Genomic DNA, 19,345 nt, shown 5'->3' on the forward strand with positions numbered 1-19,345 from the left:
TAAAAGGCAATCAGTATAGGGTGTTTAGATCTGGTTGTTTATTGACTGTTGGTAGCTGTAGCATGGGTCACCTGATGAAATGGCTAGAGCAGGGGTGGCCAAACTTGCTGAACATAAGAGCCACACAGAATAAATGTCAGATGTTTGAGGGAAGGGAGATGGATGTGGAAAGAAAGCAACTTTAAATGCATTCTCCAAGCTGCTCACATGTTTGGCTTGGAGAAGTGATTTAAAGAGACAAATGCCTTCTCCAAACCGGCTGATGGGCCGGTGGGGCTTTGAGAACCACACAATGTGTGTGAAAGAGCTACATGTGACTCCTGAGCCGCAGTTTGGCCACCCCTGGGCTAGAGAATGCAAGAGTTCCTTTTAGTCCCAGCTATAGGAGCAAAGCAAGGCAACCATGACTCTGCTACTGGCACAAGACTCATTCTCAGTAACCTCCCACTATTCTTTCCACTAGCCAGCTGGCCAATGGTCTTTGCAGTGGCAGATATAAAGAAATGGTCCAGAGGAGCTTTAAGAATTTCATTCTATCCCACCAGCAGTGCAAGTTAGGGAAAGCTCCCTCACCAGTAGTAAAGGAGTTAATCAAAGGCATTGGGGAGGTGGAAAAGGAATTCAAGATTGTCAGAGGACTGATTTCCAGACAGCACTGATAAAGAAGCCCAGTCCAGTGAAAAGAAGGAGAGGACAAGAGGCAGCCTCCCCAAGCTAAGTCTTCCTGCTTTGAAGCCGGCTGTGAGAAGCACGAGGACCCACCACCTCTCTGCCTGTCCTGCTCAACTAACCAGGAGGGGAAAGAGAGGCGGGGCCAGCAGGCCAGGTCTTCCTGCTTTCACAGCTTCAAAGCCAGCTGTGAGAGCACGAAGACCTGCTGCCTCTCACCTGCCCTGCTGAGCAGGTGGAGAAGACAAGAGGTGGCCTCCCTGGGCCAGGTCTTCCTGCCATGGCTGCCTCTCCCTTCCCTTCCTGCTCTGCTAGATCGGGGACCTTGCCAGGAAGTTGGTGGCAAGGCCCCAAGAGGCCCCCCAGTAGCTAAGGGCCTGCAGTGAAGTAGACAAATATTGGGGGGGAAGCAGTAAGTATAATCTCTTGATTATGAGCAGCTGGCCAACCTGTACAATGCTCCTCCCCATGACCTCTCTTCTCATCAGCCGCTGCAATAGTTGTGACTGAAGTTTTACCCATTTACTCCTTAACACAGCCAAATTAGTACATATACACATCACACAAGGAAAAAAGTAGATAATGAGGAACTGACACTTTATTCCACTTCTTGTACTTCAAAAGAGTGGTGAATTGTCAAGGCGTGGATTTACCTAGTACATTTCAGGTATAAAATATGCCAGTTCACTCTGAAGATATTATGCTGCAATTGGGTTGGAAGCTAAACCAATCACAATTCAGTTATTGGTTAAAAACAGACAACATAGAAAAGATCAGCTTTTTGGGACCATGTTGTTAAGATTTTGAAGAACAAATGGAATCACAATACCAAAGAAAAGGGTAAGTATGGAAATACCATTCAAGCGAGTTCCATTGCTAAAAGAAGGGCCCCAAATATTTCCACAGCTAGCCAAGTAAAACATTAGGAACCTGAGATCTGTTTATGACTTCAAAACATAGCTTTACTAAAGTTAGTAAAATGTATAAAACAATCAAGTCAAGCTTCAGTTCCTTCCACTCATTCAAAGACACACATACCAATGCTGCAGGCACAGCAATAAAATCATTGCCCATGAATCTAGTTACAGAAGACATTTCACGTAGCCCCAAACTGCTTTTCATGAGCACTGCTGGACACAACTGATATCTTCCTTTTACAAGACATTAAATAGGCTTTGTTACTGAGCTATGTTCCCAGAAACTGAAGCTTTTACATGTATGATTGTAGCAAAAGATGAATTACAAGACAGTTATAGAACAGAACCTTTTATCTTAAATAATTACCTCCAGGCAGGAACTCCATTATTAGGTAGAGGTTTAGCTTATCCTGAAAGCTATAGAACATTTTTACAACCCACAAACTGTCTGCCTCCACTAGAATGTCACGCTCCGCCCGAATATGGCCAACCTGGGAGGTAGATATATGCATATAATTACAGACTTGCCTTAAAAAATGAAACATTTTCAGTTGCACAGCATTTGCAAGTGGTATTTTGGACCAGATGACTCCTAGTTTAGTTTAGTTTATTCTATTTGTATACTGCCCTCCCTGCTGAAGCAGGCTCAGGGCAGCTAGCCAGAAACTAATTTTTAATTAATTTTCTGAGTAAAGCAAGAGCTGCAAAGCCAGCATCACTGACTCCATCCACCAATTTGCACTGAAGAAAGTCAAGCCCTGGCCTCCAAAACATGAGCAGCAAAGAACAATGCTTCATTATACGTGTTCAATCAGTAAATGAGCCAACTTAAATCAAGATGGCAGCTATACAAAAGATGTCAAAGAACATTTACCTGGACAAGAGTTCCATGTAGCTAGTGTAGATTTTTACAGTGTACTAAATGGTATGCCTGAACACTAATATCCTGCCACTGAAAGCATACTGTTGGCATGATAATAGACTCTACAGAGACGAAGGTGCTTTAAGCCACGTGGAATCCCTACATGAGCAAGCACTTGGGATAGTTTTATGTCCCTTCTATTTTAAAGTAACCAACAGCTAGGGTGACCAATAGTAGAATTCCAAACTAGATTTCCCTATATAGATTCATATTAAGTATGGACAATTTATGAACACACATTCAGCTTTTGATGTTTACAGCTTTTTAATATTAGCTGCTTCTCTTTAAAAGATATTCAAAGCATACTAACACAGGCACAAAAAAAATCACAACTGGAAAAAGAAATAAGCATAAAATTAGCAAATAGGTTATTCAGCAGCATAAAATCACGTTAAAAATAACTTAAATAACTACAGTTCAGCATCACTAACATGTATCCATTAAAACAAATTCAACAGTCAATAAAATTACCTCAAACTTTCATATGGAAGAATTAGTATATTAATATAGTTATTAATATTTCAATGCTGTTGGTAAAAGTAGAGAGTATTTTAAGAAATGTCACCCCCAAAACATACAGATCTCAATTTTGATTGTAAGCAATTATTTTATCTGGAAATCACTTTCATGTATTTGGAAAACAGGTCTATAAATATCGTGTGGTAGTCAAAACTGGTGTCAAGTCACAGCTAACTCTGGCGACCCTGTAGGGTTTTCAAAGCAAGAGATGTTCAGAAGTGGTTTTGCCAGCCTCCGCATCACAACCTCATTATTCCCTGGCGATCTCCCATCCAAATACTAGCCACAACCAACCCTGCTTAGCTTCCAAGATCTGACTAGATCAATCAAGCTAGGCTGGCTACCCAGTTCAGGGCTATAAACGTTGAAAATTAATTAATTTGATCACCTCTGGATTACCAAGAGGGTTTCCCCCCAAAAGTCTCTCCCATGTTTGCAGGAATTCCTATTTACTCAGTACGCAATAAAGCAGTAATTTAAAACATCCTATTAATCTAAGCAGTGTAACAACCAAGAATCATATATTAGTCAAACATTAACCCTGTGTGCTAGCACTGCTACATTCTATCAGCATTTACCTGTTCTTTTTCAAGCATGTCTGCTTTGCGTAAGATTTTCATTGCATATACATGCCCTGTGTCTTTTTTCTGAACAAGCCGTACCTAGAAGTTGTACAAACACAAATGAACACATAACTCCTTTCAGGCATTATTATTTCCAAGTTAAAGCTTAAAGTAACAAATCAGTGGCAAAGCATTCTTCAATGCTGCAGAATGATAGAACCTTTCAGTTCTATCAGTTCAGCACAGATATTGCCAACTGCCATTGAACCTTTAGATTCACGTTGAACTAAATACTACCTTTTTGCACTTTTGCCAACATACATAATAATGTTCATGATCAATTATATCAAGAGACTCTGGAAATATATTACAGCAGTTCATTCATCTGAATGGCCTGGGCTGCATCCAAAATTTCTAGCCAATGAGAAAAGATAAAAAAAATGCTATTCATGTACCATGACAACATCATTAGGCTACTTGCGAACACAAAGCAAACTAAAATGAAACCAGATGTGTCAAACATGTGGGCCATGCAGGGCTCAAATCTCCAAGTAACTTCCCTTTCCTGCTTCCATTTCCAAGGCTACAGCCACACCACAGCTTTCTTTTTCCCAGCTGCCTCAGGGGCTCTTTATTTCCTGCCTCTTGGCTCCCTCCCCTTTCCCCCTCTCTCAGAGAGAGAAAGTAGGGGGAGAGTGCTAGCTCTCCGTGGCTGTTTCCCACTGGGTGCAGGAGATACACAAAAACACACAGAGAAACCTTCTGCTTCTTTCTCCAGGGCTGCTCCTCCTCTTTTGGGGAGGAAAGACAGAGAGACACAGAGAAAACAAATTTGGGAGTCCCATGATGGCAGCTTAAGACCAACAATATTGTTTTATTCCAGGTATAAACTTTGGTGTACAAGCACATTTCTTCTTCTTGGGTGGGAGGGTAGGTGGGTGGATGGATGGATTCTTCTGACAAGTACAATGCACACTAAGGAAATAATTTTAGCTTATTCTGAAAAGTTTTTAATGGATTTGTTTTTATTTAGATTTATTTTCTTTCAAAAAAGACCCCGATTAGGAATTAACACTTAGATTGGTCCATATATCTTGGAGAGCAGAGAGATTCCAGATGCCAAATGATAACAGCACACACTGATAATAGCACACACAATGATACAGGAAAACTAGCTCTCAGCTCAGTCCAGGATGATGCACTGTCTTCAGCAGTCTCTTTTCTAATCTTTTGAAATTCTTTTGTAAGAGCACTGCTACTCTTATATCAGCAACTGAATTTTGTGGTTTCTAACGTCAGACTTATGTCCATTTATTCTTTGCATCCTTCTGCACTGAATCCTCCTGGATGGAATTCAGACCTAGGTTTCCTGTCTCATTACGAATGCTGGTATCTCCACGCCTGCTATCCCTCTGCATATCACAACTCATCCAATCAAGCTGTCATTCATCTGCTATTGCCATTCAACACCTGAAATAATCTTTATAAAGTTTATATCTTTGGCACTTGGTTTTATATTTATGGCACACATGGCCTGGCCCAACAAAGTGACATTTATGTCAGATCTGCCCCTCGTAACAAATGAGTTTGACACCTCTGAACTAAATCACATATATGTGAAGTAATCACATATAGGTTAAGAAATGAATAGAAATGCAATGAAGCTCAGCAGGAGGATTTGTTTTATCTGATAAGACTGTGCACTATGTTTATTAATAAAAGCAGGATGCCCCATTTTTTAAAGAAAATAACTAGTTATATCATTTCTTTCAAAACTACAAATATGAAGAAGTCAGACACTATGTACTGCAGGTCCTAAAAAAATGCTTTGAACAGGAAGAGAAACACAGTCTTTTGCTGTAGCTGGACTAGTAGTATGGGAAAGACAGTAGCCCATTATTTATGCTGTTCTGTTTTCAAGGAAATTGTGTTAGTCCCTTGGTCTCTTACCTCTCCAAACGCCCCTCTGCCTATTACTTTTAAAGATTCAAAATCTTCCAATCCAAGCCTTGTCCTTTTTAGGCGCAGAAACTCCGTTTCTTTTCGGGCATGTGCTGACCTCCTAATTCTCTTCTATTTTTTTTTTTAAAAAAAGAAAGTTTAAATTGAATTTTGCAACACAACCAACTTGAAGAGCCTAGAATTCAATATCTGAAGTCCATGAGCAATGGATTTCTAAAAAGCATATTTAGTGAGAAGCTTTAGTATATGCAATACCTCTTCATCTTTTAAGCCTTCTTCTTCCATCACTTTTTCTAATTTCTTTTGTCTGAAAAAGAAAGAAATTAAGAGTGAGGTATTTGGAAAATCCATTCCACATGTTCCTTGCAACTTTGTGCTGGAATGTGTTTCAATGGAGTGGAGATTAGTTTCACTTTCAACCATTCCTATATAGATAGCTGAAGCTCATGCTTCCTGGAGTTTTTTCCTTCAAATAAAATGTTATTTTTCATTTCCCTGACCAACATTTGTCAATTTCCCAAACCACCATTCAAATATAACCACAAGTTAAAAAATGAATAGGTCCTGTTGCATTAATGCAAGGCTTAATGAAATGTTCCATTCTACAACTACACAAGTCTCAACTGCAAAAATATGTCAAGTAAGAGATTTAATATCTTCTTTCAACATTAATTGCAGCAACATCGTTTTGCAATTGCACCAATGATTACACCAAGATACAACTTCAATTCAAGTAAACTCTGAATGCTAACAAGTAGGAACTTTCCAAAGCTGAGAAAGTTTTTAAATTTATTTTATTTTATTTATTTATGATTTGTATCCCGCCCTTCCCACAAGTGGCTCAGGGCACTTTCTGATTCCAAAAAGTGTAATGAGCAGATCAGCAGCAAGAAAGGAGGTGGAGTTTCTGCAATCTAGGAAAGCAGACAAACCGCATTTGCAGCCTTTATGCATGGGAGAAGTCAGGATACAGGGTGAGAGAGCTGGTACTCTGTAAACTCCAGCAGGAACAAGCAATCACATTTGCAAAATTTACTTTGGATGATGCAGAGTAGAAAGTGCTCGTTGTCTGTGAAATCCAACAGCGGCAAAACTCATTTGAAACTCTGTGCTGGGTTTGGCAAGAGACAAAACGTCCATTCCATACACAAGAATGACCCAAAAACATGCTTATCTTTATATGTAAGTTAAATGCAGTACTAGCAGGTAGGGATGAAAACAGATGTTTAGTATTTGTATATCACTAAATGTTTAAACTAGCCCTGCTTTGCAAATGCAGTTTGCAAATGCAAATGCAGGCAGACCTGGGAAATCATCCAGGGACAGAGCTCAACAAATACAATCAGCTGATTGCTGGGGGTGGAGCTGAGAAAAAGGTAGAGCTGGGAAAGGTAGTGTTACTTGTATTCTGCTACTTCTCTATTCCAGTTGCCACAGGAACAGATCATGCTCTTGCAGCAGCGGGTCAAAACTCCACTGCTTGAATATATTTTAATCACAATTTCCCTGACTTTCCCTGACGAATTTCCATTTTCCTGACTTTCCAGAAAGTGGCAACCCTGAAATAAAGGTTTGATGCTTTGAATCAGCTTGCCTCTGCTCAATGGACCTAACCTAATGAATACTCTAACCTGGAAACCCACAGCCTAAGGGGGATATTACACTGGAGAGCCATTGCCAATCTGAATAGACCTGGGCAGGAGGGGGAAGAGAAGCTTGCAATGCAATTTCATTGTTTTCCCAGGCTCTGAGCATTTTATATTTTAAGTTTCTGCTGTGCTGTAATCTTTGTGCTTTTTCTTGATGTTTTGTTTTAAAAATTGCATTGCCAAATCCCACTATTCCCCCATCTTTCCATTTTAAACAAAATATTGTTTTAAGCACGTTTGTATTGTAAGTTAAAAAATACCTTAAATTGTGCTTCTCTGTGTCCTTTATAAAGTTTATATCTCCACTACCTCACATTACATTTTATGACACACATGGCCCAGCACCACAAGTCCCATTTGTTTCAGATCTGGCCTTCCTAACAAATGAGTTCAACACCCCTGATACAGCACTCTGTCAAATTCCTGTTCAATAGGGAGAAATATAATTGAAAACATCCATCTTCCCATAACTCTCAGCTTCAGTATACTTTTCCCATCTAGAAAGTGCATCTCGCACTTACTAAATTGTTTTCTACTTCTGCAATTCCATGCTCTGCTTTGTTTTGACTCATCATGTCCTATACTAATTTTTGTAATCCTAATCCTATTGTATTGGTAAGTGTTGTCCTAAACTATTCAGATGTATTGTTTTAGCCTGCATTTCACCTGGAGTCTCAGTAAGAATAGTGGACTATCAATAATTAAGCTGCTCCTATCTTCGCCTTTTAAAACCAGCAGTATAGTTCCACACAGTTCAGAAGAAAGAGTGCTGCAGCAGAATATGTATGCTGTTTCACCCAGCCAGGGCAGGGCACACTTGGGAATCAAGCTCCCGGCCTTTGATGGGGTGCCATTGGTGATGATGCCGAGGCTCAGGAGTGTAGGGGCGATAGTAGATGATTCACTTTTTATGGAAGCTCAGGTCACCACTACTGCCAAGTCTGCCTATTATCATGCAACCACAAAGAGAGGGGAGAAGAAACTAAACCAACCAAGCAAAAACCTAAACTGGAAAGGAGCTGTACTCAGTTTTTCATTCACCATAAGCAAGTAGCTATTTACATAAGATTGTTACAATTATTAGAATATCAGTTTGTGCAGAATTCTGGATAATCTACTTCAAACTCCCATTGAAATAAATTGATTTTTAAACAGGTAATGAGTTATATGCAGCAAGCTGTTACTATAACACCAATTATGGAACAGAACTCCTCCCCACAGCATATCCTGATGTTGTCCCTAGAATGAAAGGTACCCTCCCCTCCACAAGCAGACTTAATGACAATATGAGAACCATAAATTAGCAAAAGTCACCCTCCTTCTCCAATGGCAAAAATGCTCTACTGCTAGCAGAAAAAAAGCATTGGATAAGATTATGTTGTAGCTGCTTTTCCTAGGACAACAGGAACCAAAGGGCAAAACAATGCTTGGCCACAAGTTGGGTTGGGCATCCACTTTCCCTGCACACAGTAACACAGCAGCTGCAGGGAACTTATCCAAGCTCTCCACAGTGCCCAATTTGGATAAGAACTGCAGAGTCAAAGGGGTTCCAGTTTTCTCTCCACCCGATTTCCTTGAAGTGAATGAGATTGGGGGGGATTCTTGTTGCCGTGTTGCTAGGTTGTGTGTGTAGCAAATACAATGACCACACATTATCACTAACAAAATTTTGCATCCAAACATAAGTGAAAACAAAACTTTCAATTGAAGATTATTTTCTCAGAAGGTAGAACCATTTTATGTTCCTTTTGTATCAGGGAGAAATGTTTTGAGGAACAGGGAAACAGCAAAGACGGGAAGTCTGATTACTTTACAAAGTCAGAACTAAATTAAAGGTGACTGCTGCTACAATTTTACCCCTGAATGTAGACCAGCAGCAGAGCATTTGCTGTTATGGAATACGCTCTTGACAGCTTGTTTGTCTTCTTCCTTGAACTTTCTTCAGAAACAAAGTATAATTATTCCATGAAGCATTTAGAATTGTGATTGTTTTAAGAGTTTGTTACTTTTACGCCTGACATAGTTTTAAGCAGCTGTATTTTGTATTACATCTACTAGTGTATGTACCTATGCTAAAAGGCAGCTTTACCAACATCGTTAGCAAATAAATTTAAAAATATATATTTCAAGAGTATATTCTTTATTTTTTGGGATGAAAAATGTTACCAATTATCAGTTCTAAAAAATAACCATTATGCACTTTTGAACTTCTCCAAGCCATTTCTAGGATATGTAGAAAGAAGACAAGCTTATGCAAGTCATTCTTCGCAAGATCATCTTCCGGCTGTTCTTGCTAATGCCAAGGTCACATATGTTCCCCAGAGAGCACTATGATCCAGCTCACAAAATCTCCTGGAAGTACCTGGGCCAAAGGAGGTCAAACTAAAAATAACTAGAGAACAGGCCTTCTCTATAAAACCACCCCAATGGTGGAACCAGCTGCCGGAAGAGGTGCGGGCCCTACGGGACCTTAGCCAATTCCGTAGGGCGTGCAAAACCGCCCTTTTCCGGCTAGCCTTTCAAGATGGAGCTTGAAATAAACATCACGCCATCACTAATACTAATAACTGAGATAACAGCGAGTAGAGATTATAAGGTGCTGGTTATCACCTTTAAAGCCCTATATGGCCGAGGACCTGCCTACCTAAAGGACCGCCTCTCCCCATATGTGCCCCAGAGAGCACTGAGGTCTAGTTCTCAGAACTTACTAACAATCCCTGGGCCAAGAGAAGTTAGGTTGAAGGCCACTAGGGAGCAGGCCTTCTCGGTGATAGCCCCTCGTTGGTGGAACGACCTTCCAGAAATGGTGCGAGCCCTGCGGGACCTGAACCAATTCCGCAGGGCTTGCAAAACATTTCTTTTTCAGTTGGCTTTCGCGATAGAACCTGATTAACGAACGAGCAGATACCCAGCCATCTTGTGTACATCATGTTTACAGCACTTTAGCACCTATTTTATATGTTTTATCTATTTTAAATAACTTATTTGTAACTGATATCTAAATTGTTATGTTGTTTTATGCGAATCATGGGACTCCCATGTCTGTTATGTTGTTTTATGTGAATCATGGGACTCCCATGTCTGTTAGCCGCCCTGAGCCCGCCTGGCGGGGAGGGTGGGATATAAAAATAAAATATTATTATTATTATTATTATTTTAGACTGTTTTTAGATTGTTTTAGATTATGTAAAAATTTAATAGTAAATTGTAATTTTATTGAATTGTGTAACTGTTTTATTGTTCAATGGCTTAGCCATACCTGTAAGCCTCCCTGAGCCTGCCTTGGCGGGGAGGGCGGGATATAAATAAAATATTATTATTATTATTATGTTCTCTATTGTATACTGTTACTGTTTTCCCCCATCACTGACTTAAACAGCAAGACCTGTCTATAAACTGTTGAGGTAAGTCTCAAGTAATAGGGAGCAGCCCTTTCGAAAAGAGCAGCAAATGACAAGTACGCTGCCAACCCCAACTATGCCCATTGACACATAAGGCAGATATAATCTGCTGTCATGCCCATCCTTGAAGGAAGTCTGGTACTTGTGTGTACATTGATATCCACTGTCCAATAGTTTTTTATTCTAATTTGAAGCTGAGTAGTTTGAACTCATAAAACTGCCTTACACTGAATCAGACTCTAGGTCCATCAAATTGACTCGTGTTAACTCAGATCAGCAGCAGCTTTCCAGAGTCTCAGGGAGGGGTCTTTCACATCACCTACTACCATATTCTTTAACTGGAGATGGCAAGGATTGAACCTAGGACCTTCTGAATACCAAGTAGGTGCTCTACCAATGAGCCACAGCCCTTCCCCCTTCTTAAACTATCTGTTTAAACCAGCCACAGAGCTAGACATAACGTAAAAAGCATTCAATAATCTAAAGCATGGGTGTCAAACTCGTTTGTTAGGAGGGCCAGATCTGACATAAATGGGACTTTGTGGGGCTGAGCCATGCGTGTCCTAAAATGCAATGCCAGATAGAGATATAGACTTTACAGAAGACACAGGCCAATACAATTAAAGATATCATTTTTTTACTTAAAATACAAACACGCTTAAAACTCTTGCAATATTTTGTTTAAAACAGAAAGGGGGAGAATAACAGGATTTTGCAATGCAATTTTTAAAACATTAAGAAAAAGCACAAGGGTCACAATAGAAACTTAAAAAAAATAAAATGCTCTCAGCCTGGGAAACATGAAATGGCAAGGCATTGCAAGCTTTTCCCCTCCTCACTCCTTGCGCCACAGGGCTATTCAGATTAGCAATGGCTCTTCAGTATAATATCCCCCTTTGGCTGTGGGTTCCCTAGAGTACTCTCTAGGCCAGGAGTGTCGAACTCATGAGGGCCAGATCTGACATAAATTAGACTTTGAGGGGCCGAGCCATGCTGGGCTGGGCCATGTGCATACCTATTTAAAATTAAGTAACAGAGATATAATTTTATAAAGAACATAGACAAACACAAATGTATATTTTAAAAACGTAAAACATGCTTAAAACGTTAGCACTCTTAAGGATGCTTTCTTTGTATTTCTCCCACAGGATCCAGGGAACTGGGCAAAGTAAGCTCAGGCTCTTTCCTTCCTTCCCCAGAGGATGGGGTGGGGGGGAGGCCTCAGTCAATGGAGAAAATAGAGGTTTTGCTCTGTAGCTCCTGAGCAGTTGACCAAGCCTTGCAAAGCAAGCTGTTATGCAGAAGGAAGCAAGAGAGGGAGCAAATGACACCCAGTTGCTCGAGGGCCTGATAGGAGCCCTCCGGGGGCCTGATTTGGTCCCCGAACTATATGTTCGACACCCCTGCTCTAGGCACTAGTTCTCACTCCATTGAGCAGAAACAAAGCTGGCTCAAAGCATCAACACTTGGTTTGCAATGACACAACATCAGGAAGCTTCAGCTGGCCATAGGAACGCTGTAAATTAAACCAAGTTCCTCTCCACTCAAACATATAGACAACGTTGCAAGGAAAACCTGGAGTGGATTTTCCATTCACATCTGCTCTGCCCAGAAGTCTGATTAAAAATCCATTCCACATTTGCTTTGCAGTTTTGCTTTTTGCTTTAGCCTCTGCAAAGAGAAGGCAGAAGGAGTAAGGAATATGGTAGGCAGCCTCCGAGCTTCAAAGGGTGAGGACAGGAGGGGGCAGAAGAGAGCCCCGGTTTGACCCATGGGCTGTATGTTTGACACCCCTGTTCTAAAGCATAAAGCATATTAGTAAAAGCTCAAGATTCCACATTACATATTCACAAATATACTGTGAAGGACAGACCATGTCATCTAACACAGATGGGAAAAAGTAATCACAACTTTCCATACAAGTATGTTCTGCTACAAATCTTTAAAAGAGAAAAGTATTTTCCTAGATGATCTCCCCAAGATTAGTGCAATTATCTGTGGTTCCAAATCCCACCACCACCATATTTTTTCCATGAAACATTTTGTCAGTCAGTTGCCTTTCTTGGCATATGTAAATACTACAAAATATATTTTATCTAAAACTGAAACTGAGTATCTGTGCAAAGTAACAGGTAACTTAATAAAGTACAACTTGGCTCATTTTGCATACAGTATTCCTAGTGAACAATTTGGGAACCTCTTACAAACACAACGTTCTATAACTCAATACATAACCTACAGGTTCATGATCCATAAGATTTTTATGGGTTTTTTATGGATCACAAACTGGTATCCACCCTTTAGAAAGGGATTCCACAATACGTCATACTATTTCTGATACAATTATTGCATTCCCAAGTTCCTAACAAATTTGATGTGTGTGCACAAACTATGATTATAAAAACACATAGTGGGCAGTAACCAAGATTAAGGTTAAGCAGGTACAATGCTTCATCAGGCTAAAACGAGGGGAGAAGAGATATCTATGAAAAAGACTGAAAAATTTATATCTGAACCAATATGCTTTGTTGCAAGGACTTGATAGTGAAAAGGCAACTAATACATTTTGTATAAATACTAAAAAAGCGAAGGAAAAAGAAAACCTATAAAATATGCTCAAAAAGGTTGGCTTTCATTATAATACTCCATAAAGACAATACAAGTCTATTTCACAATACAGATTGTGCTTACACTAGACATATAGAAATAAAAAGAAAATATTGTGCTAGAGAAAGATTCCAGTAAAATACTTCTTAGGTTTTCTCAAACAGATGAAGGAAAGGAAAACTAGCTTATAAGCATTACAGAACCATAAACAATATCTTTAAAAAATGCTCTGTAGGCTTTTTTAGGTGGCACTTAGGGCTTCTATTATTTTTATTCCCAAATTTAAGAAAACAGCACAGCTTTTACCCTGATGCAGAGGTATATCCCCCACAACACCCCAACTCAAACTTTTACCTCATTTCCCGTTCTTCATGCTGTGCAATCAGATTGCTGTAGAAATTTTCTAGAGTCACTTTTGTCATTGTAACTCGTTCCTTGGTATGATTGCTCATGGATGAGCAAGGTGCTGGACCAGTCATTGCCATGTTCACTGGGATGGGGAGATGAAGGAGAAGAAATATTTTAAATCAGGTCATGGTATAATCTTGACATGTGAATTCCAAACTACATTATTATTTAAGGTAAATGTTGGCTGATAATATCAACAAAGACGGGTAAAACAGTAACATGATCACCACATTTTAGTTATCCAGACCATAAGCTACAAAACACAGGGGGGAAAGCATGGCACAATGTTACAAGAGTAATAAAAGTCAGAGTTCCTGTTTTTGTATGCTACTTACGAACAATGAGGCCAAATTACATCTCTAAATGACATTTTCAATTTCACTATGTCTATTAAAGCTCTCAAATCCCTCTTCCTGACCATTTAAGTATTGTAGAAACAAAAATTTTCTTTACAAAACTATTTAGATACACCAAAGTCCCACATTTTTAATGAAATTTATTTCCAATTAACAATCACTAATGGAAAACGAATGGGGAACAGATTCATGATGCATACCTACTTCCCAATTTAATGACACAGTATTTCGCTAAATTTAACATAACCAAAACCTAGTTAAAAGTGTTACTAAAATATTTATGCTATTTAAAAAATCTTACTTCCACAATGCTTTGAACACGCTGTTAAAAAAATGAAACAAGAGTTACACCATGGCATTATTTTCCTTTGCAATACTGGGTAATTGAAAGTCCTTTTCAGCAGCTAAAGTTTTCCAACAATAGCAGTACCATTGTGTGAATTTTTCCCAAACAATTGCACAGCAACTGGTCACAGTCAAAACAGACTATTACTGTTACTGCAATTAATTTAAACATTAGTACCATAAAACAATTTCTTACAGCTTTACGCACAAAAATAGTGAGCTCTAATTTTAATGGGCTACTGGACTCGTTTAATTTTGTACAAATAGACATATTTTCGAAGTACAAATGCATAAGTACGGGTTGCATGTCCCGTCTTCCTCCAAGAAAAATGATGAGAAGCAACAAAAGACAAGCGAGTGATGGTATTAGAAAACAAAGGTAAGAAGAGCGGGCCGAGGCCAGGCGACTCACACAAGCAAGAGTGAGGGAATGACGAGGCGCAAGAGACCAGACGACTTTGAAAGGGGAGCCAGGTACGCGGACGCAGCAGGGCTGTTTGTCCAAGCACCACCGCCTAAACGCAGGGAAAGCCATGAAGAAGCCTGGGTGCTATGGAAACAGAGAGAGGCGGAGGGTCTCCCCTTAAGGTCAGAACACGCGGGGGAGGGGGGGAGACATGAGATCTAACTGATGGAGAGCTGCCTGAAGCGAGGTCAGTTCCAGCGCAGAATCACTTACCAGACCCCCGCACACCGCAGAAGGGCACCAATTAGACGTTTTTCCGTCTAATCCCCTCTAAGGCTCACGAAGACAGCAGATAAAATAGTTCCCAGAAGCCTAACCCCGCCCCTTCTCCTCATCCCCTCACCCAAGGTAAAGCTTGGACGCTTCGACCGGACAAGCGCCAACTGGAAACAGCGGCTAAACGCGCATGCGCCTTAAGCCCTTTTCTGCCTAGGCTCCACCCTTCTAAGGGGAGAGTCTGCGGCGGGAAATGGCCCGCACCTCATTTGATGCTCTGTCTCTTCTGTCTGTGTACTGAAGGGATGCGGTTGTTTTAGCACTTGGACTGCGCATGCGCTAATCGCCCTGCGCTTCCTCCAGTAAGAGAGTGTTCTGTTCGATTCTTCCGCTTATGAGGAAGTTGCGAAAAGTGCTTCCGTAGAGTCGAATCCTCGGCATGTTTACACGGAAGTAAATTCGTTGCTGTTCCGCAGGCCTTTGTGCGTAAAACAGTAGCCCGGGCAAGTTTATTTAAAGTTGATTTCACTTCGACTCGTTCTGCGCCTTAGTAAAGCTTCAATTCTAAATACACTTAATTTGTTTAGGATGGTGGTGTACGTGCATTTGAGATAGCAGCCCTGTAGTGCGAAATTATACTGAGAAAGTGTTCACGGATTCCAACCGTGCAAAGCAAAGCAGTGAAAAAAGCCGCTGTCATGATCCCCACCTAGACAGCATTTACTGTTAAGGTTGTAGCTCTGCGTTGGGAAATTCCTGGTGATTTATAGTGCAATCCGGGGGGGGGGAGGGGATTGGGGGTGAAAGTGCTCAGCGAGCCAACTGACCTTTGCATCAGTGTATGCCTAAAATACGATGGCATAAAGGCTAGTTATAATGGGGCAGTAGGGTTCCCGGGTGGGATCATCATGCCAATCACGGATTGGAGGGCTTTCCAGGAGTGGGAGGTAATGTTGTGTGATGCACTGATGTCCCCTGGACGTGATGTCATGTTGAGGGAAATGCTCTAGGTTTGGGGCAAAACATGTAAAATGAGCATAAAGCCATAGATTTTTGCCCAAAAACCAGTGTTGCCATGCAATGTCCCCAACGCGATGACATTACTTCCACATGATGCCAGCACTTTGGGGACATCACACATTGACTTTGCCGTTGGGGGCGGAGCAAAAGCCCGCCAAACCAGGAGCTCCCCCACCTGGACCTGGAGAATGGCAGCCCTATGGGACAGGCCCCCAGCAGTGCTGCATTCCTCTCAGGTGCCAGCAGTAGACTGTGGTGGCCACCTGTTGATACAACCAAGGTATGACACAACCTGTGCTGGTGTGGTTGTGGGCGGTTTTGGGGGGATGGGCAGGGTTGGCTCCCTGAGTCCTTTCAGCCTGGGAATGCCCCCTGCCAGAGAGGGAAATTTATGCCAACAAAAAGCATCGCATGCTGGGCTGGCCCTAGGGTGCATGGCGCCCCAGGCAGACTCGCCCCCCGCTGCCCCCCTCCACGGCACCTCCTCCTCCCTCCCTTCTCTCTATTTCAGTGCCCAGGAAGGGGCAGCGGAGCACTGTGCCCCGCCCGCCGATCAGCTGATCAATGAGTAAAACAGTGCTAGGGACTCCCGGCTTCTATGCTGGCTCTCCAGCACAACCACGATCAGTGCAGGGTTGAGGGGGCAGCAGCAGTGGGAAGGACAAGCGAGCCACTGAAAGAGCTACTGCCTCCACCATCTCTCCCCCCCCCTTCCTTGTAATCTAGGAAATGGCAGCCCTCAAGGGAAACGAGGGATTTGCCTAGGCGGAGGGCCAAATTCAGCACCCCCTCTTCCTGGCACCCTAGGCAAATGCCTAATTTGCCTAGTGGGCAGGACGGCCCTGATGGCATGGCTCATAGGTGCTAATAGAAACTTCAGGAACCCCCATGAGAAGATTTGATTGGGAAAATATTGGAAACTGGAGATGGACTATTTATCTTTATTACTCACTGGGAAATCCAAGGAGAAAGCAAGAAAATACTACAAGAAGTTATACGTCTGGTTAGATAACTAATATTTACAGGTTTGAACTTTTATTACCATCATCTATTATATATATTAGAAGTATAATTCAAAATAGATAGTTTAAGCGAGGACTTACAATACTTGTAATATCTTAGATAGAGTATTGTGATATGATGCTAAATGGGCTACAATACTGTAAAATATTTTATACCAACGATATATTGACATGCAGAAGGTATTATATTCATAATTGTACATGTAATTTTGCTTTTCTATTTCCACGTTCCCTTTTTTTTCTCTGGAATCTAATTAAAAATCTTTAAAATGAAAAATGAACTGAAAACTCAAGTCATCCCCCCTGATGCTGCAGCCTCACCAGCTAGGCTCTGAGGAGCTCAGGTGTCTACTAGGTGCTCAGCCAATCACTTCCCTCCACAGGGTGGCCAAGCCTACTCCCCAGTACCCAATCGTAGCCCCCTCACCCTACAAAAACTTCAGCCAGGACATCTTGCAACTCAGTAGGTAGGGCATGTGGCATGGGACTTTGTCTAAGAGCTCCCTGCTGTGTAGACTTAGAAAAAATAGGAGGCACTTTGGTGGTGGGAAGAGCACAAATAGGGCACTTAGAACTACAGGGAAAGCACTTTGCGCTGATACCTAAGGAGGAGCGCTAAGTCTATACACTGTGGCTGACCTCTCCCTTTTCAGAACCCTAACAAGTACCCCACCTTTGGAGGTTCAACCCAAAGGGATAACTACACATTGACAGGTAAGCAAGAGCAAGGATCCCAAACCTGCTCCCCTGTTCCCCTCTCTTGAGATTGGGTGCAATGACAGCACCTCCGGCACTAAAGCCTAGCAGTAAGTTCTTGCAGGGATGACATACCATTGGAAAAGATGCCAAGAAAGTTTCCCAGGAGATCTCAGGGAGGAGGGAATGCGGTGCCATTTTCCTGTTGCTCCCTCTTGGAAGAAGACAGGGTGTGTCTGTAGTGGGGAGGGGGTGTCATGGGTGCTGGGGGCCCTGCAGAAGAAGCCGAGCCTGTAGAAGAAACTGTGCCCCTGCCACCTGCACCAGTGCCCCTGCCTCCTGCTGGAGAAGATCCAAGCCCCCCTGCCTCGCCCTCTCGGGTGGCTCGTGTGTGTGACCGCCTTCGTCAGGACCTCAGGGATCGGAGGAGGGCGGCACGCTCATGAGCAAGACGCGCCCTGAGTTTTGAAAGGATTCTGGCCCTTCTGGAGTGAGGATGCTTGAGTCTCAGCAGGATCCTGGCTGCCCTCTGAGTCAGCAATTAGCCCAAATGGGCAACAGACAGCAGAGGGCTATATAGCTGTGGGCTTTGAGAGAAGGCTTTGTGGAAGCAACTAGTCACTTACCTGACGTTCTAGCATCCACTTCGGCTTCTGACTTCGGTTTCTGGACCCCCTGACTTCGGCTTCTGAACCTCTGACCTACGATACCTGGACTGTGATTCGGTTTTGGTGCTTTGGACCCTCCTTGCTACCCAGCTACAGACCTTGGCTGCCCCTGGACTTCACCTGACCTGGCCCCAGCCTGTGACAGGGGGTCTGGCAGCTGCTCCACTGTACATGATGAACCAATCTGCCATAATTCATTTCCTTGCAAAATTAGAGCCTTGAGCAGCATCTGCAAGTGCTGCTGTGGAGGGATTGCCAGCAATCCATGAGCACTTCAACACAGGACAGGTAAGTGTAATTTGGATGGTACCATTATGTGCCTCAATGGGGATTTGAGGCAAAGCCTCCCAGTGGGGCTGCATTTGCAGATCCTGCCAGGACAACACATCCATGACTGAGCCCACCATGGCGCTTGTGCCCCTTTGCCATGGCATGACATGACATATTTTGGCTTTACTCTCCTGCAGGTGAAGATTCAACAGGGAGACTTGTGGCTGTGGCAAGTCCCGCCTTCCCATACACACTCTGCTCAGTAAGCTGAGCACCCAGCAAGCCTTTCCAGGTTCCACATGCAATGTCATCCCACTTAGATGCATTTTATGCCGGGGATCCTCAGTCCTGTTCCCCATGGCTGCAGAGGGCAAGCGAATGGAGTCTTCACACCTTGCCATGATTTGCAGTTTAATAAAGTCTGTGTTAAGCCACAATTGTGTATCTGTTTGGTTTTGACTACATGACGGGAGCACCATATCCACCTCTGCTGTGCTCCCTCTCCAGCCCTTCTGTGACTTCCCCTGAGGGCTTCCCAAGAACATGTCTAAGAGGGAGGGCTTTCGGTTGCCTTGGGTGACTGTGGATGGTTGTGCAGGTCCCACTGGTCATATCTATCAAACATAGCAGGGGCCCAGCGGCACCTCCAAAGCTGGCCTAACAAAGTTC

General features: G+C 42.3%; 1 protein-coding gene across 3 annotated transcripts in view; it reads right to left on the reverse strand.

Annotated features, from left to right (window-relative positions):
* The window catches only part of STK38 (serine/threonine kinase 38), a 28,976-nt gene extending 13,607 nt beyond the window's left edge, over positions 1-15,369 (reverse strand). Inside the window, exons 1-7 of one of the 3 annotated variants that reach the window (XM_060231513.1) lie at positions 14,998-15,286; positions 14,731-14,868; positions 13,564-13,699; positions 5,808-5,859; positions 5,541-5,663; positions 3,606-3,689; positions 1,954-2,077 (exon numbers count right to left, since the gene is read on the reverse strand). In XM_060231513.1, coding sequence (XP_060087496.1) covers positions 1,954-2,077; positions 3,606-3,689; positions 5,541-5,663; positions 5,808-5,859; positions 13,564-13,694 — 514 coding nt within the window. In that variant the 5' untranslated portion in view covers positions 13,695-13,699; positions 14,731-14,868; positions 14,998-15,286. Of the gene's footprint in view, positions 1-1,953; positions 2,078-3,605; positions 3,690-5,540; positions 5,664-5,807; positions 5,860-13,563; positions 13,700-14,730; positions 14,869-14,997 lie in introns of all 3 variants that reach the window. The other 2 variants (XM_060231512.1, XM_060231514.1) reach the window with 2 other exon arrangements.
* Between the last annotated feature and the right edge of the window lie 3,976 nt (positions 15,370-19,345).

Source organism: Heteronotia binoei, chromosome 2 (genome assembly GCF_032191835.1).
Source record: "Heteronotia binoei isolate CCM8104 ecotype False Entrance Well chromosome 2, APGP_CSIRO_Hbin_v1, whole genome shotgun sequence".
NCBI classification, from domain to species: Eukaryota; Metazoa; Chordata; class Lepidosauria; order Squamata; family Gekkonidae; genus Heteronotia; species Heteronotia binoei.